At 42.8% G+C, this 24,852-nt stretch overlaps 2 protein-coding genes across 9 annotated transcripts in view; one reads left to right on the plus strand and one right to left on the minus strand.

The window, feature by feature from the left end:
- Window positions 1-522: 522 nt before the first annotated feature.
- IDH1 (isocitrate dehydrogenase (NADP(+)) 1) lies at window positions 523-16,629 on the minus strand. Its single transcript, XM_044241457.1, has 10 exons — window positions 16,470-16,629; window positions 15,394-15,459; window positions 12,640-12,777; window positions 9,593-9,884; window positions 7,613-7,718; window positions 6,180-6,357; window positions 4,547-4,698; window positions 4,165-4,305; window positions 3,300-3,462; window positions 523-1,457 (listed from the first exon to the last, which is right to left on the minus strand). The coding sequence occupies exons 3-10, from the start codon at window positions 12,759-12,761 to the stop codon at window positions 1,367-1,369; spliced, it is 1,245 nt and encodes a 414-aa protein (XP_044097392.1). The 5' UTR covers window positions 12,762-12,777; window positions 15,394-15,459; window positions 16,470-16,629; the 3' UTR covers window positions 523-1,366.
- Window positions 16,630-22,786: 6,157 nt separating this feature from the next.
- Window positions 22,787-24,852, plus strand: part of PIKFYVE (phosphoinositide kinase, FYVE-type zinc finger containing) — a 77,567-nt gene continuing 75,501 nt past the window's right edge. For 5 of the 8 annotated variants that reach the window (XM_044241460.1, XM_044241465.1, XM_044241466.1 and 2 more), the window contains exon 1: window positions 23,012-23,379. The gene's annotated coding sequence lies outside the window, so the exon portion shown is untranslated. The other 3 variants (XM_044241461.1, XM_044241463.1, XM_044241462.1) reach the window with 3 other exon arrangements.

The raw sequence follows: 24,852 nt of genomic DNA on the forward strand, positions 1-24,852 counted from the left end.
TACTGCTGGCATGCTGGCCAGCTTTTCTTCAGGTGGAGCCGTTACTGTGGGAAACCCCTGTGACGTGGTGCATTCCCCACATTGCCCAGGGACCCACCGATCCCCATCCATTCTCTTCTCTTCTGGGAGACCCAGCCTGCTCCCTCGGTCCCCAGTGCTACTGTCCCAGTTCAGATCTTCATTTTACAATATACCGATAACCGGCCTTCCCTCCTAGACTGTGCCCACCACCTCCTCCTCCACTAGTACTTTCTTCACACAAGCTGTGCTATTTTGCTAAAGGAAAATACGATCATGTCCCTCCCTTCTTAAGTCTTCACTGGCTTCTCATTAACTTACGTGATCATACCTGTACCCCTAGCATGTGCCTCCACTTGATTCCCTAATAGTCCAGTCATCTCCTTTGTTCTGTCTTTGGTCTTCTTTCCCTCTCCCTGTAGGATCCACATCTTACCACTTACTTACCCATTTGCCCCACAGTCCCAGAAGTATACTTGATAAATAAAAACCCAAGAAGACTGGTCATTAGCACTGAATTTTAATTACGATTAGTAATTAAAGTAGTTCAGATGAAGAACGGACTAGAATAGTGTGAAAATCAACTTCTGAAAAAATCACATTTATAGAAGGGAAATAAAACGGGCCAGCAGAAGTCCAAAAAAGGTGCAGCTTGGATTATTGCACTTGGATGAAATACGCTGCTCAGGGTAGCATAATACTCAGGCCACACAAGGCCGGGAGGAGGAGGCAAACAGAGGAGAGACCCAGGCAGTATTTACTCAGGATTCCAGACTCTCTAGTCGCCTCACAGATACTTAGTATTTTCAAAACACTCAAGAAGAGCTCTTTACAAAAGTGACGGTGGGGTCTCCAACAGGTTTTACGAACACCTCTGCTTCATTCCAAACCATGGGCAAGTTCACTGGACGGCTCTGCCTCACGTGACGGGGCATCTGTTGCACCAAAACCACCCAGCAGCCCAGGCCACGGAGTGCTGAAGGGGGTGAATTTGGACTTCACGCATATTTTCGGGAACAATACTGTGGCTACAGTTTACCCTTTCGAACACTGTTCGTTTTGGTCATTTGTATTGGAACATGAGAAAAAGTGACAAAGAGTACAAATGAGCACTAGGCTACCAGTAGAAAATAAAATAAAATTTTTAAAAAGTCCCCTGCCACGTTCACAAGGGTGGCATAACTGTATGTGTAAGAAAAAGGCTGTAAACTTATAGAAAAGATAAACTCTGGCTTCTAAACAAATTACAAAATGGATTTTACCTTGAACCTTGAGTGTTATGCAGGAAAATGTAAACCAGTGGGCCTAGTTACCAGAAACACGTATCCTCCTAAGTTGAGGGATGGCCTTAAAGTTTGGCCTGAGCCAGTTTTATATTCAAGTTTTCTCCGAGTTTGTCCATGAACTCAAATGTATTCAAGTAGTCAGAACGTTGCACACTAATACAGGAGGAAAAAGAAAAGAAAGAAATTAAATTAGTTTGTCTCTTGTCTGGTAGCAGGTAAAGGGAAAGTCCTAGAAATGCTATGTAGGTAGCATTTAATTAATTAATTGATTGAAATTTTATTTATTAATAAATTAATATTATAATAAATTACAAATTAATATAATAATAAATTATAAATTAATATATGGCTGATGACTGTGCTCAAGGTTCAAAGGGCTGACCGAGGCTATAGGCAGCTCGGCCACACACACCTTCAGCATGTCCCCTGCCCTGAGTTTTTGAGGGCAAAACTATCACAGAGCTTCTTCTTCTTCTTCTTCTTCTTTTTTTTTTTTTTTAAATTTTATTTATTTATTTGACAGAGAGAGATCACAAGTAGGCAGAGGCAGGCAGAGAGAGAGAGGGAAGCAGGCTCCCTGCGGAGCAGAGAGCCCGATGTGGGGCTCGATCACAGGACCTTGAGATCATGACCTGAGCCAAAGGCAGCGGCTTAACCCACTGAGCCACCCAGGCACCCAATCACAGAGCTTCTGTTCAGGCTAATGGTGGAGAGACTGAAATCATCCCACTTCTTATTCCTCATTCTTAAAAATAACAAAACCTACTCAGGGGAACAGACATGCTTTCATTTACATTCCTGCAAATTGTCACATGTCCTTAAAACTGTCTGAACAGTCTTATTATTATCATTGTCTTAAAAAAAACAAAGAAGATAACGGACTGGCTAAGGTAATCCTGCTGATAGGTGCCGAATCAAAGAGGCTACAAAGCTAACATACCGATAAGCACATTTCGAACACTGTGTTCTTGCCAGAAATTTAAGATAAGAAAGACAGAGTGGTTGAGTATATCCCCATCACTGAGGTATACTGACCCTGATGCAGATCTCAGAGGATGCACGGTTTAGACTTGGGATTGGTATTAAACTTCAGTAGGGTTCCTTTTACTTTTCTTTCTTTCTTTCTTTTTTTTTTTTTTTAAGATTTTATTTATTTATTTATTTGACAGACAGAGATCACAAGTAGGCAGTGAGGCAGGCAGAAATAGGAGGAAGCAGGCTCCCTGCTGAGCAGAGAGCCCGATGTAGGGTTCCATCCCAAGATCCTGGGATCATGACCTGAGCTGAGGGCACAGGCTTTAACCCACTGAGCCACCCAGGTGCCCCTTCAGTAGGGTTTCTTGAGGTGAGTCATAGTGACCAACTGTGAGGGAAGAGTCTCTGATTAGCAGCCAATCCAGCCGGGAGATGGGCTACCATGTTTTCAGAAAAATCCTGGGCAACGATGGGCCTCGAACATTTGACTATTGGTTAGAGATCATTATGGAAGGGACTAGGACGAAGTGGGCATCTAAAACTTGTGCTGTTGTTTTTTTACCCATAAACTGAAGGAAATAAAGGGGTACAATACAATAGCCTTGGTGGTCTCTTTATTTCAAATGTCTATAATTTTCTTGTTAAACAGAACCCTGTCACCCAACGATCGTCAACTAGATCAGAGGTCAGCAAACTCCAGCCTGGCTCCTGGACTCCATCCAGGCTACAGTCTGGTTTTGCAACTGGTTTTGACTGGAACACTGCCACATCCACTAGCTTCTGTATCATCTATGACTGTTCACCTTCCACAGTGGCAAAGTTCAACAGCTGTAGAGTTTTGAAAAGGCTGTCTGTTCCCACAAAGTCTGAAATGCTTACTGTCAGCAATCTGTAGTGTCTGTTGATCCCTGAACTAGGTGATAAATAATAATCCATGTACCTCAAAAAAGCTCTGATATTTTGTACCTAGAAAAGATATGTGGTGATTTAACTGCAGAGCTCAAGGTATCTTATACTTACTTGGACAAACCTTTAATACAAGCAGCCAAGTCCTTGGTCATGAAACCAGCCTCAATGGTCTCAACACAGACTTCTTCCAAAGCCTTGGCAAAAAACCCGAGCTCTTTATTGTTATCAAGCTTAGCCCTGTGGGCTAATCCTCTGGTCCAGGCGAAAATGGAAGCTAAAAAGAGCAAAACAGAACGAAACCAAAAAACCAACACTTAGATTAAACCAAGAGGGATTCCCAAATGTTTCAGTTCCCAAAAACAGAACATTTTTTGTTTGTTAAATCTTCAAGTGACTGATACCATTAGATGCTATCCACTGGGCTATATAAGAATTGGAAATATTTTTACTGAATAGAAATTTTAAAAAGATCTTTTTGTAGAGCAAATGTCTTAAATTTTGTTAGAGCCTTAAGAAAGTACATTTTCATGGTGTGCTAGTAATACTTGAAGCTTAAGGCATTTACTAATTTGGGATGGGTCACAATCTCTTCTATCTCTCATCTGTGACGGCCTCTCCTCCTCTCTCTAGGCTGTCATCTCTTTTTAAAATATTTTCCTTAAAATCCAGTTAGAAGGATCTAGCTGTATAGCTTTTAGATTATTAGCCATCTGTGACTTCGCTGTACCAAAGGAAAAGGGAAATGCTCACTGGCAACATTCTTTTCTGTAGTGTGCACTCTCCCACAAAATAGAAATGCATATATTGTGTATATTTCAAGAAGTACCTTCAAATGGCTCTCATTAGTCGAACAGAGGCACCGTTTGGTGATGATTTTATACACAAAGCACTGGGCAGACAAAGGGACATGTCTGATTTCCTCTGGAGATCTCCACTCCTCAGGTGGAAATCAGTATAGCAGTAAACATGACCTTACCAATGGGATTGGTGGACGTCTCCTGTCCTTTCTGATACATGCGGTAGTGACGTGTTACAGTCCCGTGGGCAGCCTCTGCTTCTACTGTCTTGCCGTCTGGACAAACCAGCACACTGGTCATCATGCCAAGAGAGCCATAACCTGTAAGTGGCAAAGCACGAAGTACTGGGTACAAGCGCAGAAGAAGGCTGACTCCCTCAGAGAGGAGCGGGCTCAGGAAAATAACATAAGCATGTGTAGTCATCAGTGATTCCACAGTGCTTACATTTTAGGATTTAACAAAGGGTAGCAAAACCCCCTTTTCTGAACCAGAGAACTACTGCGGCATGACCTAGGTGCTGCCGGCTGCACTCCACCTCTGTTTGGTCCCACAGGTCCTTACCTTGGGCCACGGAGTCTGACTGCACATCACCATCATAGTTCTTACAGGCCCAGATGAAGCCTCCCTCGGACTTCATAGCTTGGGCCACCATGTCATCAATGAGCCTATGCTCATACCAGATATTCTGAGCTTCGAACTGGGATTTGTACTGCCTAAGTAACAAGAGAGAGAACAGGGAATTAAAAAGGAAACTGGTGTTGTTAGGGACAGCACCTGCTTCTCCAAAGAGGGTGGGGTTGGAAACTAGCATTTTTTAGTGGAAGCAACACAGACTTGAGAATCTGATAGACCTAAGCTCAAATCCTGCCCATTTTAAAGCTGTGAGACCCCAATGTCCCCACCTGTTAGAGTGACTTCACCTTCTTTGCAGAGATGTGAGAATAATGGAGACAGCAGTGTCCCCAGCACTATTTTTAGTTTTCAGTACACTACTGATCAGATTCTTCAGATATAGCTTACTTTAACAATGTAATAACAGGGGCCACCTGGGTGGCTCAGTTGGTTAAGCATCTAACTTCGGCTTAGGTTGTGACCTCAGGGTCCTGAGCCTGCCTCCAGTCCCCCCTTGGGCTCCCTGCTCAGTAGGGAGCTTGCCAGTCCCTCTCCCTCCCTATGCTTGTGCCCTCTCTGTTTCTCTCTCAAATAAATAAATGAAGTCTTAAAAAAAAAAAAAAAGAATGTAATAAGGGATGAAAAAGAAGATTCTACCACTCCGTATCTTTCAGGAAACTAGGACAGCTCCTGGGGTTGGTATGGATGGGTAGCAGGAAGAAGAATTAAGATGTCTTAAAATCCAAGCCCTGGCTTCAACATTTGCACCTAAAAGGGAGTTACGTCATCTTAAAAGTTAACACATGCTCCCGTGTTGTTGAGCCTGAAGTTATTAATACAGAAAAGTTCAAATGACTCCACTAAAGCTGAGTTCTAACTCACAACAAGGTGCTCTGGAAAGAGTGGGAGTGTGCCCATGCAGAAACTCATATGCTTGAAAAATTATATATATATATATATATATATATTTTATTAGAGAGAGTGAGCAAGCAGGAGTGAAGGTGGGGGTTGGGCAAAGAGAAAAGCCTTAAGCAGGCTCCCTGACAGGGAGCGGGGGCTTGAACTCATGACCTTGAGATGATGACATGAGCTGAAATCGAGGATCAGATGTTTAACTGACTGAGCCACCCAGGTGCCCCTCCTATTCTTTTTTATAAAAAAATATTTTATTTGCAATAATCTCTACACCTGACATAGGGCTCGAACTCACAACTCTGAGGCTGAGAGTCATATGCTCCATCGACTGAGTCAGCCAGGACTGATTCTGACTAATTTTGCCCCCCAAAATTAGAACTTTCTGTCAGTCACAGGGCACCTTCATTCAAACATTAAACAATTCTGGCTCTAAACAAAAAATAATAATAAATGTGAGACATTACTTGAAAACATTTACCTTCTAAAAGCAACTCGAAAGTGGTTTGTTTCACGTCTGTTAAATCTTAGTTTTGCCCTTAACTTTATGGGATAATGATGGTTTTCATTCAATTTGTCCCAGGTTCAAAGGGATAAGGATGCAAATTCTAGATTATAAATCCTAGCTTATTTTAGAAAAAAGACAAAGAAACAAAAAAGAACTAGTTACTTGTCATATATTTCCTGAAAGATGTCTTTAAAACGTCCATCGTATTTCTTCAGAATAGTGTTTTTGGTGCTCAGATACAAAGGCCAACTCTTAGATAGAGCCATCTGGAAAGAACTGTGTGCAAAATCTTCGATCGACTTATCTTGATTGTACATCCCCATAGCCACACCACCACCCTCTGTGGGGGGAACACCGATGAGAGGAAAAAAAGAAAGGTAAATGGGGTAGAATTGTAACAAGTTCAAATCCACCCACCAACACCCAAGCACCCAATACCCAGCTCCCATGGCTCCAAAAAGTGCCGGTCAGACTTCCAACAAGAATATTCCATGAGCTGCCAAGGCACGTGATTGGAAGAAAGTCAATTCTAGATAAGAACCTTCTAACTTGTTTTGAAAGGGCAATAGAAACGAGAAAAACATGGTCTTTAGGATCCTGAGGATACCAAAATACTAGAAAGTACTGATATGAGCCAGAAATACACTCAAGAAAGGGCGAATCATTTTTTGAGCTGTCTTCGACACTTTCAAAAATTTCACAAGTGTTTTCAACTCTATGTGGGTGCTTTATCCTCAGCCATTGAGAAAAATTGGCATTTTAAATATCGAATGAAAATTCTCATCATTTCCTGGAGGATACTGAAGGTTCAGATCTCACTGGCAGAAATAATTATGCTACACGTCATCACTAGTGTTTCACGACTCTTACTTGGTAAACTCTGTAATTACTGAAAGACAGAACTTGAATCTGGGCCAGTGCCCAGGGCCAACCTAGGCTCAAAATATACAAGGCCCAAACCCGCAGGACGAGATTCCATTAAAATGCTATTAGTTAGAGGAGGGAAAGAGAACAAGGGCTAGGTAAGCTTTGAGCTTTGTTTGCATGAGAGCTTTTAACCACTTCAGGAGTGGAGAAAGAGGGTTCTCTGTTCTTTCAACAACCTTTGGGTGGCATCTGCTACAGGGGACCTTTGAAGCAGCAGGATGGGGTGGAAGAAAAGGCAAAAAACAAATGTTCACTTTCACAGAATAAACACTCAGGGCAAGAAGAAAATCTCAGCAAATATATAACGCAACCATTTTCAAATACAAAGCCTACCAGAGCAAAGCGCAGATTACATGACAGGCGATATGGGATTATTAATGTTTAATTTCTGTAATTTAGGCATGATTGATTCCCGCCTACCTCTCCTCCCTGTCTTTGCCCACGTGCGTTTCCAATTAAGTGGCTGGTTCCTTTTGTGTCTTTTAATCTATCCCATGGGAAGGCATGGAAGGCAATTACTTCTTTATGCTAGATGTTGGGTCCTATAGAAATGTTACAGATTCCAGCTTGTATTTTCAACAGCCACATAACTAACTTCCAAAAAACAGTACCAATATTGTCTAAATGATCTGTAAAAAATGAAAACATGTAGCTCCTGATGGACTTACCTTCGAAATTATGTACCAGGTATGTCATTTTTTTGGATCCATCACTTGGCGTGTAGGTTATCTCGACTTTACCAGGTCCGGGAACAACAAAATCAGTTGCTCTGTACTGTGTAGAGGGGAGAAAGATATAAAACCAAGCAAGCAAGCAAGCAAGCAACCAACCAACACCAAACCCCCCACCCCCAAACTATCCTTTTAAGAACTATAAGGGAAAAAAAAAAATCATAGAACACAGAGCTGGAAGATACCTAGACAAACAGGGCAGTGTGGCCCAACCTTCATTTATTTTGGATTGGAACAAAGAGGTCCAGAGAGTTCCGAAAGCAAGTTAATCCTAGGGTCTAGTGGAAATCAGAATTTACTGGGTGCCTCCCATGTAAAGGGCAGTTTCCTGAGCACTGATAAAGAGCAGAGAATCACAAAGCATTTTCTCTTAGGAAGCTTATAACCTAACAAAGACATTCGAAAAGTGAGAACCAATCTAAAAGCTTTCAAAGGTCAAAGGTGGACTTAGATAAGAAATGCAGTAGGATGACGGAGGGAGAGAAATGACCATGACCTGGAGGTCCAGGATGTCTTTCCCAAGGGGGATGATAATACACCAGCTAGATCGTGGATGTGAGGAGAGCTAATGCCTTGCCTTCACTATATGACACGCGTTTTAAGTGACTAACTTGAATCATTTCATTATTTCATTTGATTCTTACATCAATCTTACAACAGAGGAACAGTGATATAGTAGAAATAACACATCTAGGGTCAAAAGACTTGCAATCCCATCCTTAGGCCTTCAAGGCTCAGTCTCTTCACGGTTATTATTATTGCTACTTACACCAGCCCAGGATCTGTCCAAAAGCAGCAGTGACTGTGGAAGCAACTACGAGGGCTGGCGCGCCTTCGGAAAGGACTGTACAAGGACCGCCATCTTGCCCACGGAGTGAGCTCTGCTGGTGGAAGACTGTGCCTGGCTCACACAAGGCATCCGTGAATGTCTGCCTCGCTGTATACTCTTCAATGACTTACATTAGAATATTTTCACAACCAGGTACTCACGGTTGCAGCCACACCTACTTATTTATGTCCGTATAGAGTACTACTAATGACAACTGGGAAAAGAGCCGTTAGGTAACCGTGAAGATTAAATATCTTTTCTACACAGCACGTTTCTGCCATAGGAAGTCTTTCACTATGGGTGGTAACTCATTCCCATTTCTTAAAAGGAAGACACTGAGGCACCAAAGCCTCATGGATGCTTTGTAGAGGTTTATGCACTTTTAAACAATTAGGGTTGAATCAACTGTAGGCTGGGAATTTTCAGTCTGGATTTTAATGAAAAGAATGACCATTCTTCCAAGTGACTGATGCCAAAATAATTGAAGGGGGGAGGGGTGCAGGATGAAAAAGATACCATGAACTCACAAAAACGTAAGAGTAGTCTTCCTGGGATTTGTGTTTGAAGCGCTCCTGGGGACATCTCCCTCCTGGGCCTCTGGAAGGTTCGGCCAGGATGAAGGGATAGTTTGAACCACAGGGTAGAACAAAGTGAGCTGATCCTCAAGGACTAACCCAGTGACCCCATCCACAGGGACGGAGAGTGGTCTGACCTGGCCATACTGTTTCTAAAGACAGCTACATCCAAGCCTCTGGATTTCAGCACAAGACATTCTTATCTGTAAGGCTCTTTTAGGACCTACGCTGCTTTTTATGAAAAGTTCAAAACCTCCACTTCAGTACGGATTTTGTTTAGTTGGCAGTTTTTCTGCTTAATTTGGCAATAAGCCTACTGGTACGAAAGTACAGAAACTAGTACTTCTTTCTTTTCCAAGTAGGAAAGGAATGTTTTAAAGAGACTACTTTCAGTCACGGAACCAGTTTTTCCTTTTATGTCTGAAGTGATCATGTTCCATATAATCTTTGGTGGTTCTCAACCCTGTCACGAGAAAAGAGTATGGAGAATGCAACAATGCGAACGCGACTTACTTGATCCCCATAAGCATGGCGACCTATGATGATGGGTTTTACCCATCCACTCACAAGCCGGGGGATATTTTTGCAGATTATAGCTTCCCTGAAAACGGTGCCACCCAGAATATTTCGGATGGTGCCATTTGGTGATTTCCACATTTGTTTCAACTTGAACTCCTCAACCCTCTTCTCATCAGGGGTGATGGTAGCACACTTGACACCAACGTTGTACTTCTTTATAGCTTCTGCAGCATCCTTTGTGACCTGGTCATTGGTGGCATCACGATTCTCTATGCCTAAATCATAGCTGGGAGGGAAAAGTCGTTAAGTGTAACGGTCCAGACAAACTGATGAGTGATGGAGGGTGTCCCCATTCCACGCATGGTGATGGCACGCAGAGCCTGCCCTGAAGAAAGGAAAGGCTCAAAATACACCTCAATCTGCCAGCTTTGAGGACTAGTGCACCTTAGATCCAGAAGACGGCTGCCAACCAAACAAAGCACTAAGAGAGGTGGACTGTGGGCCGTACCTGCCTGCGGCATGGGAGGTTGTCTAGAAGGAGACTGAATGGAAGCCATTGTGCCCGTCCCCTTTGTGTGTTCTTTACCACCAAAGGCAATAAGCACCTAAGCAGCCATTTCTGCAGACTTCCTTCCATAAAATTAGCAGAAAAATGTAAGTCTAAGCATTTATTTTCCCTTAGAAAATAGTGTGCTCTAAAAATAAAGGGCTCGGAAAGTCTAAAGGATTGTTTTACGGCATTTAAGTGGTAGGACCTATAAATGCCACAGTCGGTGCCAAAAATGCTATTGACTTCTTCATTAATGCCAGTTAGTCAGAAGATGAACCTCTCCCTAATTCTGAGGCAAGTCTCTTTGTTCTGGAAATAAGCCAGCAGTGTATTGGGTAAATAATGGAATGCAATAATGGATTTATACACTCCAGGGAGTTACAGTAATTGACACAGATTTCCAGGCTACAGGTCATTCGGAACTGGAAAAAATGTTGGTTGTCCACAGAGCACAAAAAATGATTAAAGCTTTAGCTCAAGTATGTCAGAATTTGTCAGAAACAGGAGAAACAAAACAGTAATGTAATAATTCTTTTGTCCTCCAGGACTTTATAAATGTTTTTCAGGTTTTTTTAGCTTTCAAAACTTGCTAATCCATGAAGCCTCTAGATTTTTCTTTTCAGTTCCTTTTAGTTTTTGCATTTTCCTTTCCTTCACTATCCCAACTCACGATGCAAACGCAAAGGAGCAATCTTAGTGTATTTCCAAAGAAAAATTATTCCAAACCGCTTTGGCCTTAGATAATTCACTTAAGTCTAACGAATCCACTGACTCTTATCTTCTGGCAGAGGAAATGCTGAATATTACAAATGTCTAATCCTAACTCAAATGAGGACCGTGGTCAGCACTTTTCATGTTTAAAGGAACCAGCTCTCATCAGAAGAATCTACCAGCAAATTAGTAGAGTTTTTCTTCTCATCTTTAAGTCTGTAACAGAAGAGAATGAGTAAGTGGCCTGGACCACTAACTTGCAGAAAACAAAACAAACACATCACTCTCCGTCCCTCAAAAAGAACTGGTCACGTAATGACTACAGTCATTTTGGAACACCTTAAAATTTGTTTGAGCCTCCAAAAATTCTTTATTCTGTAGCCAGTGAATCTTTCCCTTCCAGGCATAATGACTATCCTTTAAACTCCTTATGCCTCTAAGGCTAACGAGGCTTAAGGCTTTTTCGCAGCTTTTACACTGTCAAGAACTTGGCAAACTCATCTGCTACTGTGTCAGGTTCCAAACCAGGGGAGTGCTCGTGAAATGCTTCTCTAACCCATTTAATGTTTTTTATGCTTCGTTTCCTGTATGTCTGGTTGGCCTCTGCAAGTATTTGCTTCATCTTGTGGTTGCAAAACAGACATTATCAACAGCTTGGGCTCAGAATAACTAAAAAGAGTGTCTAATGACACCATGTAAATGAACTATCTAAACCCAGGCAAACAACAGGCCCTTGGAGAAACACGTGGGTCTGATGAATAATTCTGGGTGAAGACAAACACACGGAAGACTTGCTATAGTCTGGCTGAAATGTGTGGGTCAACATTTTGCCATGGAATATGGCTTCAGCCATATCCCCTTTGGAAAAATTCTGTCTCTTCCTAGTTTGGATTCACAAAGAACATGAGCAAATTTACAAAAATCACAGGGAACAAAGGGGAGGATAACATAGAGACTTACATCTCTGTCTCCAAACACTTTAAAGACAGAGCAAAGGCTCAAATCCTTAGAACACGAAAGGTGTAAGGGATGATCTACAGAAAGGTGAGGGTTGTATAAGATAAATTCAAGTGTTCTTTCTCTACTAGAATTGTGTGCAAAGGGTAAAAGGTGGGGAAAAGTCCACTGACTAGTTAAGTGGAGTGATAGAAAACAGAGGTAGGTGGAAAGGAAAAAAACCATGCTAACTAACTACATTTACTTTACTGTTTAGTGCAGACTGTACCTCTATAGGTCTCCTTTCCACAAATAATACCTTGTGCAGCTCTGAGCCGCTGATTTATAAAAAGAAAAACTTCACAAGAAACAGAGACTTTGAAGGAGCAGAGAATCACTTTGTTCTCATCACAATTCTCTTCTTCAGACCAATGCTAAATCCAGTCTTTCTAGCAATATATCTAAATTAAAAGAGAGAGTCTGGGGCGCCTGAGTGGCCCAGTCAGTTAAGCATCTGACTTTTGGTTTCGGCTCAGGTCATGATGTCAGAGTTGGGAGATTCAACTACTGGTCATGGGGCTCTGTGCTCAGTGAGGAGTCTGCCTGAGATTCTCTCTGCCCCTCCCCACTGCGTTTTCTTTAAAAATAAATCAGTCTTAAAAAAAAAAACAAATAAAATTAATGGAATTAAAATAGAAGGTTCACATACCTATATTTTCGTATCCCTCCTTCGAATGCTTCATTCATAAGATACATCTATAGCTAGTTACACAGCTAGTTATGCCCTGAAATTCACTTAGATTATGCTTTCTGAGTTTGCTGCGTAGAAGGCTAATTCATTTACCTGTGCAGGTCCAGTTCCACATAGGGAAAAATGAGTTTTTCTTTAATCAACTCCCAAATGATTCGTGTCATTTCATCTCCTTGCATCTCTACCACAGAACCGCCACGGATTTTCTGAGACATTTTGACTTCAAGAAACCTTTAAAAAGAACAGAAGGGAAGACCCAGGTCTTCTCATTTATTTCATTGCAGTGTAAAAAATACCAAGAATTCGGTGACTACTAAACACTACATTCACTCATGACAATATATTTACCAGGAGGCTCAAGCACATTCTCTGTAGAGAGCATCGTGTTACGTGCTTCATGTGTGGGTTTTGAGGCAGTCCTCACAACCCCGTAAGATGGAAATGATCTTCCCATGTTAATTTGACAGAATGAAAATGTTTCCCAAGGCCGTCCCATGACCCTGTAAGATGTTCTCAGTAATGTTGTCATTATTCCTGACTGTTGGTTCATCTTCTAAAACGAGATGATTTCTTCAATATCATGTTTATTTGAACCCTCCTAATCCAACCCCTCATTTTACGGCACCCTCAAAATCAGCAGAATGATGGGTGCTAGTATTTCCCTTTTTAAAAGAGGCTGTTTTGGTTAAAAATACACACACACACACACACACACATACACACACACCCCAAACCTACAACACCAAAACTACACTTGGGGCCATTCAACAAGTTCTTATAAGCCATGTTTAAGGAAACTTTAAAAGTGAAAGACGAAGAATTTCTGGGAGAATTATGTTTTCCTAGAGACAATAATGGATAATGGGGATGTCATCCTAAAAACAAAAGTTATTTCTCTATTTAGAAAAACCTATATATAGAAGGGCTACCACTGTCCAGAAGCCAAGCATGTCCCTGTCCTGTTCCTTGGTATCCCAACTCCTGGACTGTTCTTGGGCAAAGGTAAGCTGCCAGTGGGTGGGGCAGAGAAATGGAATTGTTCCAGTAAGACATGTCTTCCTTGGATTGAGGGTAGCAAATACAAATTAATCTCATTCCCAGAAAGGGCAGGGGTGCACCCTCTGGAAGAAGTGAAACTATGAGGCTTCCAGGAAGACCACATCCTGTATGCTGTCCCTGAGAAGTGGAAGAGGCTCTGTGCCTGAGGAAGGGATCTATTGCCTTTCATGATGCTCTAAGGGAAACTATTTCCCTGGGGGAACATAACTGCAAATTGCTTCTATCCCCTTAAGTTATGGCTGAAGACTGGAAAAGTCAGGAGAACGGACTTACACAATTATTAGTGAGAGGCCTACGAACAGAATCACTTGACAAGTTGAGCTAAAGTAATTTTGTCCTTAAATTATAAAAATGTACTGGGGGGAGGCACCTGGCTGGCTCAGTCCGTGGAATGTGCGACTCTTGATCTTGGGGTCATGAGTTGGACAACCACGTTGAGTATAGAGATTACTTAAAAAAATAAAATCTTAAAAAAAAAACAACACAAAAAACCAAAAATGTATTCATTAGCAGACTGTGAACCTCAGTTCCTTATAATAAGCCAGGGTATATCCCTAACCCTCAGGCCCATTTTCACTTCCCAAATTTGTAATTCTAGAAGCCTGCTTATTAGTGTTTAGGAGGTTCCCTATACCATTACTGGGAGCCAGCTGGAACCCAACTAGAATAAAAGAAGGGAAAAAACTAGTGTGGTAGAGTTAATTACTTGTGATGTGTAATTTCAAATATAAGTTACAGTAGAGCTGTAAGTTGATTCAGTCCTGCTGAGCCCACTGTCACATCTGTCCTTGTATTTAAAACAAAACAAAACAACAGAAAAAGAGGCAGCAAACTTATCTTGTTCTTGATACATTTCCATGGTTGCATTCCTATATACAAGCGTTATGACTTGGCTATTTTTCCTTGATGGCAAATACAACTGATGGCTCATACAGCATCCTTGAAAATGTCTTGCCTTGTCACAAGGAACTCAGGTTCACAGTAGACTAATGAGTACATTTTTGTTATTTAAAGATCAAATTACTTCAGTTCAACTTGTCAAGTAATACTGTCTATACTGAATAATGGCATTTTAAAAATTATCTCCGCAGTTGAAGCAGACATTTTTTGCAGTAAGTTTTCTATATCTCATAATTGAAACATATCAGGATTTCTTTACATTATCCATTAAATGTTAGCACCTTTTAACTAAAAAAGTAAAGTCTTCTTCTTCTTCTTTTTTTTTTTTTTTTGGTAGACCCTTGCTTCCTACAACATAGGACATTATTTATTTCTTTTAGATTTAAATTCCATGGGGTAGGCTTTAGGCCCCACTGGATTCACTTCTCTAAGCCTTGCTGATCAGCGTCTCCCTCTCCACCCAAACCCTGATTTCAGAAGGCAGGACTTTTCCAACAAGTCAGTTCATTTAATCTGAAGGCAGGTGAATTCCAAACTTCTGACACACTTGTGTCATTCCACAAAATAAACCCGGATGAATACAGAGTAGTTTAAGAAAAAAGAGTTGTTAAACCTTCTAAGTTTTTTTTCATCAACCCTAAAATTTTAGCCACATTTTTTTTTTTTTAAAGCTGAGTTCATGAAATAGAGTAACTTCTGGGCCAAAAACAACCTCTTGCAGTGAAGAGGTGCAAAGAAGGAAACAAGGAAGCAGTTGAAATTTATTGTTGTAAATATCCCTGACTCATTCCTTGCAGTGCCTCCGCCTACCTCAAGACCTCCAGGACCAATAAAATGCAGAATTGCCGCATCAAAAAATACAGAAGGGGAAAAATTGCTAATTCTCACCTTTACAACTTCTAATCACTCCAACTCCTTTCAGTCTTGCAGAATGAGTTGAGCGCAGTTTATTTCCTAAAACAAAACAAAAAGGGGGAATTGAAGGACTTAACGTTCAAAACACGCCTGTCAGAAGGATTTAGCTGTTTTTAATACGGGCCAGCCGGGTTTATCTGGTTTAAAGTACAGGGCTGAGCAGACCCAGAGGGCCAAAGGGCAGTTTTAGGTGCGCAGGCACTTTGCAAACGAAGGTTAAGGGAGCACACAGATCTCCGCTCCGCACACACTGAAGGGTGCGTCAGTGGGCGCGTCTCGGGTTCATCGTCCGTTAGCTGGTCTTGGGGTTTGCATGTCCTTAGGTGACGCTGTGACCAGCGGGCTCTTGGCCTGCATATGTCCTTGTGGCCGTTGTGCAAGAAGGCTGCAACCGAAGCTGGCTCCGCTCGTCTCTCCAGGTCTCCACGCCCACCCTTCGCTGGGCGCGCCAGAATCTTTACCCCAGGCGCCTTGAGCCTGCTGGGGGAACGCTTCCCTGGAACTGGAGAACGGGAGAGCCCCGCGGGGGGCGGAATGGTGTGCCCTGCACCCCATCCCGCCCCCTCCACGCCCCCAGGAGGACACTTCCACCGCCTCATGGCCAGGTCCGGCCAGCTAAGTTCGCGGCACACGCCCAAGTCCATGGCTCCCACCCTTCTTTGCAGCCAGCTCGCCACCGCAGCACCTTTTCTTCCCTCTAAAGCCGAGACTTGGGTCTCCCACACCTCGTTGCATCCTCCCACCGCTCGATTTCCCTTTCTGCCTGCAGACCTGGGTTTCTATGTGTCACTGCAAGCAACTTTCCGCCGCCCATTCCAGAGTGGGCCTCTGCACATCCAGATATCGAGGACCCTCTTCCTCCCCATGCCTCTTCCCCACGCCCAACCTGGATTTCCCTCCTTCTTTTCGATCAGGGCTCGCCGCTAAATTCCTCCCTCCATTCCCAAGATCTGAGCTTTCTCCCTTCTGCCCGTTCCAGCTATAGGCGGGCTCCGAGCCTCCCCGCAAAAGCCAGGTCCTGGGGGCCGCCCCTCGAAGCCTGCGGTTACCTGCAGGGGAAGGTACGCGGACGATAGCTAGCGGCAGCACAGCCACTCACACTCCGAAGCTCACAACCGTCTACACTGGCAAACCCAGCTGGGCCCCAGCTGTTTCAACCTCTGACACCGCCTCCGCACCAACCCAGGAGCCGGCCGGCAGGGCAGGGCTTTGGCACCGCCACGCTTTTGTCCCCTCCCAAGCCCGCCCCCTCAGCCCACCTCCCGGAGCTCCACCCCCTCCACGCCGCCAATCACCGCGCGCCGACCACAAGGGAGTGGGCGGAGCCAAGGGGCGGGGACTGGTCCCGGAACTTCGGGGCTGAAATCGCAGCCGGGTTCTCCGTTCTCGCGGGAAGCGAAGGGGCTGCGGCGCCCCCTGGACCGGGCTTCGGCTCCATGCGGCGGAAGAACGTGAATGCCACCTGCAGGCTCCGGACCGGGGCGGTCCTCTAAGACCCACGCCACTTAGGGCCCCGCAGAGTTTCCAGGTCTTCCGTAAAGGCGGACAAGGACGAAGCTTGGCTGAAGGAAGAGTGCGGGCGGGGGCTAGGGAACTTGAGGTGGCTTTCGGGGCTTCTCGGTGCAGCGAGAATGCAGAGGGTTAAAGAGTTACACAGGCAGGAATACCACGGTAAATAATTTCCGCCACCACCACCGACGACGTCTTCAGAACTTCCGTACCTGTCATTCTAATCACTACCAAGTACATTCTATAAGTAAACCCAAATGTCATTCACGTTAGAAGATAAAGGTAGGAGATTATTGTGTGGATCCCAGTGAAGCCGGAATAAAGATGTGAAACCTTAAGAAAACAGTAGAATAAAGAATATATATATATATTTATATATTTTTATATATAATATTTATATAAATATATATTTACATATATTTTATAGATATTATATATTTATACATATTATATATATATTTATATATTATATATATTACATATATATTTATTGCCTCCTGCAGGAAACTTGTTTATTCCTTTCTCTTGAAAACATGGGGGAGGAGTATTTTAGACGGCTATTTGTAGTAATGCTTGTATATTGCTGTCCAGATTCGATATGCCAAAATTTATTTTTTAAAATTTTCTGTAGCATCGGATTATTACAATTACTCTTGGAAGATAAATCGGTGTGACTGGCACTACACGAGGCACATTTTGGACACTAGAGGGCACTGGTCTTTTTCCCAAGAGAAAAGTAAGAAGAAAGAATATGTAGCATCTCACTTGTTGATTTTTTTTTTCTAAAGATGTTGTTTTTAAGTAATCTCTGCATCCAAGGTGGGACTTTAACTCAAAACTGGAAATCAAGAGTCCTATGCTGTATCAGTGAGCCAGCCAGGTGCCCTACACTTTTTTTTTTTAAATTTAAAATTTTATTTATTTGACAGAGAGAGAGAGAGAGATCACAAGCAGGCAGAGAGGCAGCCAGAGAGAGAGAGGGAGGAAGGAGGCTCTCGTGGGGGGGCTGGATCCCAGGACCCTGGGATCATGACCTGAGCCTAAGGCAGAGGCTAAACCCACTGAGCCACCGAGGAGCCCCTCACTTGTTGATTTTTTTAGGTAGATTAATGGAAAGTAGCAGTTACCTCCATTTATTCTTGTGGAAATGATTAGAAAAGAGTATAAGCTTGTATTTTCATCTAGCATCTGAGATCCAAAGTTACCTGAGATTGTAAATTTACTCCATTTTATATCAGGTTCACATTATTTATCACCCCTTGCCTACTACTAAAAGTATATTCGTTCTTCCTTGAGAAAGATTGAGGGCAGCTTTCAAGATACATACAATATAGCATGATAAAATACATTGAAATATGTGAGGAGAAGACAGAATAAATATAGGAAATTATACACAATGAAGGTGAATTTAATCACAGAACGCATTCCATCAAATCCTAAACACTGCTAAGGCTGGGCTGCAAATTTGGCTCTGAGAAGACATGGGAGGCAAGGTAGCATATGGGAGTCTCAGCATCTTAAAACAGTAGGTTTTTTAAAATGACTTTTAAAAAGATTTTATTTATGTATAACAGAGACATAGTGAGAGAGGGAACACAAGCACAGGGGGGCTGGAGAGGGAGAAGCTGGCTCCCTACTAAGCAGGGAGACTGACATAGGGCTGGATGTGGGGCTGGACATTGGGCTGGGCATGAGGCTGGACATTGGACTTGATCTTGGGATCTTGACCTGAGCTGAAGGCAGAGGCGTAACTGACTGAGCCACCCAGGCACCCTCAAAACTGTTTCTTAAGCCAGTAATGTAGAACTCCTTTTTCATTGAAAGCATTATTTTTATAGATCCGTAGAATTGACTTATTATAATATGCATAAACTAGATATATGCTCCTTATGCTGTTAGCTCTTATACAACTAAAAAATAAGTTTATAGATAAAATGTTGAGAAATAAAACTATAAAATTATACATTACCTATTAACAACATTAGTTAAGTGTAACAAATGATGTTTGGCTAAACTTAAGTTACTGCTTGAAATGTGAATATGAAGCTCACTGCTCAGACTCTTGTTCTTTTGAACTTAGCTTGCCTATTCTGGGTGTCATGTAAGGATTCATTTAGCATACCATTTTTCTGTTTGGTTTATATTGCATGCCTTGACATCATTTGGTTTTCATTTGGACAATAAAAATCTGAATATTTTAATATTAGCTGGTTCTATATCCTGTTGTAAGCACAAATAGAAACATCGGCCATGAAATTTCTGTCTGTATTTGGTTATGAGACCCTCATCTAGATAACAGGGGATTCTCATAAATACTTCAAGGTATTTGTGTTTTCATTTTGATGATCTAAAAAGTGAAGTAGAATGAACAGTTATTCTACCTTGTGGAAATTCACTTCATTGAAAATTACTGGCCATAAAGTTCATAGGAGAAAGAACATTGCAGGTAATTTCTGGGCTTGGGGTTTGGATGACATGTTGCCCTTCAACAAAGAAATGATATAGATAGAGTCACAGGTTTGATGGCCAAGATAAAGAGTTAAGTGTAAGGTTTGTTAAATTTGAGATGCCTATGGGACAGCAAGATATAGTGTTAAGGAAGCAGTTAGCCACATGATTTCAGAAGGGGTACCTGGGCTAAAGAGAGAAATCTGAGAATCTTTAGCATTGTTATGGGCTAAATTGTGTGTCCTTCTTTCCCCCAAATTCATCTGTTGCAACTCTAACCCCGCTATAAATCAGAATGTGACTGTGTTTGGAGATAGGACCTTTAAAGATGTAATTAAGATTCAATGAAGTCATACTGGTGGTCCCTAATCCAATCTGACTAATGTCTTTAGAAGAAGAAGAAATTTGGACACACAGGATGTGCACACACAGAGGGATGAAAGTGTGAAGAGGCTGCAAGAGCGTGGCCATTTATTTGCACAGGAGGAAATAAATTATTTCCTCAGGAGGAAATAACCCAGCAGGCACCTTGATCTGGACTTCAGCCTCCAGAACTGTGACAAGTAAATTTCTGTGGTTTAGGCGACCCAGTCTGTGGCATTTTGTTATGGGAGCCCTAGCAAACTAATAAAAGCATGTATTGATAGTAGTGGAAGCCATGGAATTTATGAGGTCGTAATCTAGAAGTATACCATAAGAAGAAAAGTTAAACTCAGTGAGAACTCTGTAGAATACTTCACATCTTTAACAGATGGGTGGAGGGAAAGTAGTCCTCAAAAGAGAATGGCAAGGATTGTCAGGGAGGTAGTAGAAAAATCAGCACAGGCTGATGGGAACCAAAAAGAAAGTTTCTAAAAAGGAGAAGGTACTACAGAGAAGGCAAGGAAGACAAAGCCTGAAAATAATTTTGGCAAATGCACCTTAAGAAGAATAATTCTATCAGAATGATTCTGAATGAAGTCATAGTCGAGAGGATTGATGTTTGAATGGGAAGTGGGGAAAAGGAGCCTAACTCTTTTAAGATGCTTGGCCATGAAATGAAGAATCGTACTCTATAAAGCCTTAGCATAATTTTTAATGACTGCATAATTGTCCATCATTTGATTGTATTGCTTTCAGATTGTGTTCATTAGAAATTTGTTTCCTTTTTGTTTTTATCACTGTTTTAAATAACTGTAAAAAACTTATTTCACTACATTCTGCTTTGCACTAGAAACACTTCCTTAGGCACGATTGTTGACTGGTAATCATTGGATGAAGGAGCATAAACATTTTTAAGGCACTTGTTAGACCCATCGGATAATTTTCTAGGAGGGACATACCTATTTATGTTTGTTTTCACATGCAGTGTATGAGAGTGTCAATTTCATGACTTCCTAGACAGAACTGACTTTCATGATTTTTAAAAACATCTTTGTGTTCTCTATTAAAGGGATCCTTACAGAACTACTAATTCTAGACCTGGAGCAAGGATAATTAAGTATGAGTCTGGTGTATTTTATTGGGCGAGAAGGTAAGGAAGTGCTCAGAAAGTGGGAAAGGCATGTCAAATGTATATGGAATCTGCTTGAAGGGGCTCTCCCTGGGCAAATCAGAGAAAACTTGACTATCAAAAAGAGTGGTACAGTAATGAATTATAACATACTGTAAAAAAAATCATGAGTCTGTACTACTACTGTTAAAAATAAACTGAGGCATATTACAGTTTTTAAGAGCTTATTTGAGCAGGAATTTTTAAGAGCTTATTTGAGCAGGAATTGAGCATTGCCAAACATGAAATTATTGGAAACATTACAGGGACAGGAGCTAGGGGAAAGACTTTTATTTATTTATTTATTTTTAAAAAAGATTTTCTTTATTTATTTGCAAGAGAATGTGCGCACAAGAGCAGGGAGGGTCAGAGGGAGAAGCAAACTCCCTACTGAGTGACCCTCCCGGAAGGCAGTTGCTTAACCGGAGGAGCCACCCAGGCACCCAGGGGAAAGACTTTTATAGAGAAGAGGCAAAAGCAAAACAAGGAAATTGTTTGATAGATTACAGTTTAGGCAGTTGCTGTGTTTGTAAAGCCTAGGTGGTTGTTTGTGATTGGTTAGCCTTAGGTTTCAAATTCATAAGCTTGAGGTATTACAGGCTTAGCTTTGGGTTTGCTTATGTAGGCTACTAAGACATTAGAACCATCTCAGTCTAATGGTCTCCTTATTTGATTAATTGAATATTGGGAATCAATATAAAAAAAGAAAAGGAAAAGCTATTTTGAGTACAAATCCAAGTGATACCTGATGGAAGAATATAAGCATAGTACCATCCTAACAATAATAGACTCAGAATGGTAAGTCCGTGCTTCAACGAAGGGTTTGTTAGAGGTCACACCTAATAATCCCAACTTTCTCACTCAGGTAGGTGAGATTCTCTGCTGAGAATGATAGTCAAGGTAATGGGGACAGGAGGAAGGGTGTGATGTGGGATGGTGGTTGAGAAATGAAAGAAATGAAAGAGGAAGCTGACGGCTCTTAGGAAGATTGCTGAGGGCCCCCCTGAGGATGGTAGGGATTTCCTTGTCCTGGTATCAGCTGTCCGGTTTGGGTGCTGCTCTCCATAGCCGAGAAGGCTAACTCGAGGAAAACTGGGTAGGGATTTGCCAAAACTCTTGAGGAAAGGGTTTGACGAATTTAATTAAAATAGCCCCTCACTTTGGGTTTCCTTTCTGACCGCCCCTGCCAAGCCCCACAATTGGGGTCAGCAGGTTTGGGCATGTTTTCTCACAGCAGTACAAAAAGATGGACTAACGCTAGCCAGGCTGGGCAAGACGAGGCTTGGTAATTTTCTTTGCACTCAGTCTTGGTGCAACACAGAAGCTTGAACGAGACTAGCTCTGGGGCTCACATCGCGTACTCTGGGGTAAGGCACTGTGCCAGAAGCTTTAAGTGAAATGTTTTACTTTATTTTCAGACGCTGTCTGTGCAGTGGGTGTTGTTATCAGCCTCATTGTACGGTTGAGGGCAGGAGCCCGAAGAACTTAGTAATTTGTTTACGGTCACAGGGCGTTATTGCCCGTCACTTAAGCGTGACAACGGTCTGCGCTGGTGTGAATGTCAGTCCCTGCGAACGCGGAGCGCGGTAACATCTTGCGAGAGCCCTCATCATCGAACACATACGGTAACTGCGGCGGCCCAGACAGCACCCGTCCGGTGACCCCGCACGCGTGATGCTCACGCGCGCAGTCGCCTTGGCTTCCTCTGGGAAGGCTGAGCCGGCCTAATCCGTCAAATTGCCCAAGCGACTCTATTTGAGCTCGACTCCTTTTGCCTGGGCGTCTGATCCGAACGTGGCGCGGCTTGGAAGGAGGGGGCGGAGCCGGCGCCCGGGAGAGTTGCGGATTGGAGAGAAGGAGGAACAGGGGGCGGAGCCTTCGGGGGAAGCGAGAAGCCGCATCAACCATGTAAGTGGCTTTGCTTCCTGCAGCAACCGCCGGCGGCCCGAGGATCCCCGTCGCTGCGCTCCGGAGCTGGCTTCCTGCGCCTGGACGGGGGTGAAGCGGCGACTGGGGTGGAGGGTGGCCGGCGGGGCCGGGGCGGGAGGCGCTGGCAAGAGGCGGCCTGTCGCGCGGCCGGCTGGCGCTGAGAGCGGGGAAGAAGGCCGGTGTGAGGAGCTCCGGGGCCAGAGCGGAGGGGAAGGCTGAAGTGAGGGCGAGAGCTGGCGTTTCCCAACCGTGTCGGGAGGCCGGATTGCGGCCGAGGCTGGGCATCGAAGGGCGAGAGCCCGCGCCCGTAGCGAGCCGGCTCCCTGATTCCCCGGTTGCCCCTTCTCTGGCGAGTGGGGAAGGGAGCCGGGTGCGGCTGTTCTTGAAGCGGTTTCCTCGGAAACATTTGAAGTTCCCTTGCCCGTCTCTTGTCCCGTGTCCCCGAGCTTGTTTTGGAGGTGCACAGTCCAGTTCCTCCTCCTGTCACTTGCCGCCGTAGACTGAAGAAGAAAGTTCCTGAGCTACAGAACACGACACCAATAGTGGGTTTTCAAATACGTATCTACCTCCTTAAATGACTGCTTCTGCTCTTGGAGTCCGTTCCGTTTCTACCCGTGTTTGAGGAGGAGGCTTGATTTCCCAGTTAGTATTTTCCCTTTGCTTAGAATATTCCCAACAAAAAGGGTGAGGATGAAACGTGATGGGTATTTTTAGGGAATTAAGAGTCTCCTGTTCCAGTATAGTGGTTATTATTTTTAACATACTCGAGAAATATGAGAAGTGCTAGAATTCTGTATAAAGCAAGTTATTTAGGTTTATCGGAAGAGTGTAGGTATATGCTAAATGATCAGGTGTGGATTCAGTGCATCCTCTTTTATAATGAGTACCCTGCTGACCGTAGAGTAGTGGGTCGGGTATGGCGCTCTCTTACTTCTCACTTATTTGAATCTGGTTTTCTGCCCCTTCAAAACTCCCATCAGGATTCAAAAATAACCTTAGTTTTCATTTTGGGTTTTTTTGCTTGTTTGTTTGTTTTTGTTTTTGTTTGGTTGGGTTTGGGTTTTTGACAGACTGGGCAGGTTAAGTCTTCTGTGGAGCCAGACTACAGTCCCCTTTTCTTTCCCTGGGTGCTCCCTTTTTCTTCTTTTTGGGAACAGTAATATGGATCATGTTGTGGTCTTGCTTTAGTGTTTTTGTTGGCATGTTGATGAAAAATTGAACAAAAAAACCTTTGTTGTTGGAAACTGACATTTCTGGTATTCAGCTGACTTGTATTATTTTGGGTACATTTTAAGTACTTTTAAAAACTGTATTTAGGAATGATTCAGCTGATACTTGGGTTTTTTCATCTACTTTATTTTGAAATTGGCTAGTAGATCGGGCTTAATACCTGATTAGCTTTCTTATTGGCTTAATCACTGAGATAGCGGGTGGTGGGTCTGTATATACTAGGAGCCTTCAAATGAGAAGAGGCAGAGTACTGGCATTTGGAAGAGTAGGTTAATATTTCTAATTGCCTATCACTTAGCAAAGACTCCTGGTTTATATTACAGTTTTTAAGCTTCCAGAATAAGAATTATAAGTTTTTTCAAGATCCCGGTGTCCTTATGGAATTTTTGAGATGAACTGTGTGACTGTGTTTATGTTTCAGAGATTATAGTTGCTGAGTGTTGTCATGGTAATTTTTATCCTCATATTTCCAAAGCTTATTAATTAGTTTTGTATGTGGGTGACCCTCAGAAGTAATGCTGAGATTCTTTATTCAGATTGCTAACTCTGCTTCTGACATTACTTATGTCAAAGTAGAGTGTAGACTGTTTTCCCAGGCCTGAATGTTCCTGTAATCACATAATCCCTTTTCCTTAGTGCTCTTTTTTTTTTTCTTTCCCTTTTCCCCTGTTCCCCCCTCTTCTTGAGTTTACATTTCTTCAGTCAGCAGCTTGCTTCGAAATCCTTTATGCTGGAATATGGATTGTTGACTACTCTCCCCAACAGTGGATGGTATTAGAGGCCTC

This window comes from Neovison vison, chromosome 3, assembly GCF_020171115.1.
Source record: "Neovison vison isolate M4711 chromosome 3, ASM_NN_V1, whole genome shotgun sequence".
In the NCBI taxonomy this organism is placed as follows: Eukaryota; Metazoa; Chordata; class Mammalia; order Carnivora; family Mustelidae; genus Neogale; species Neogale vison.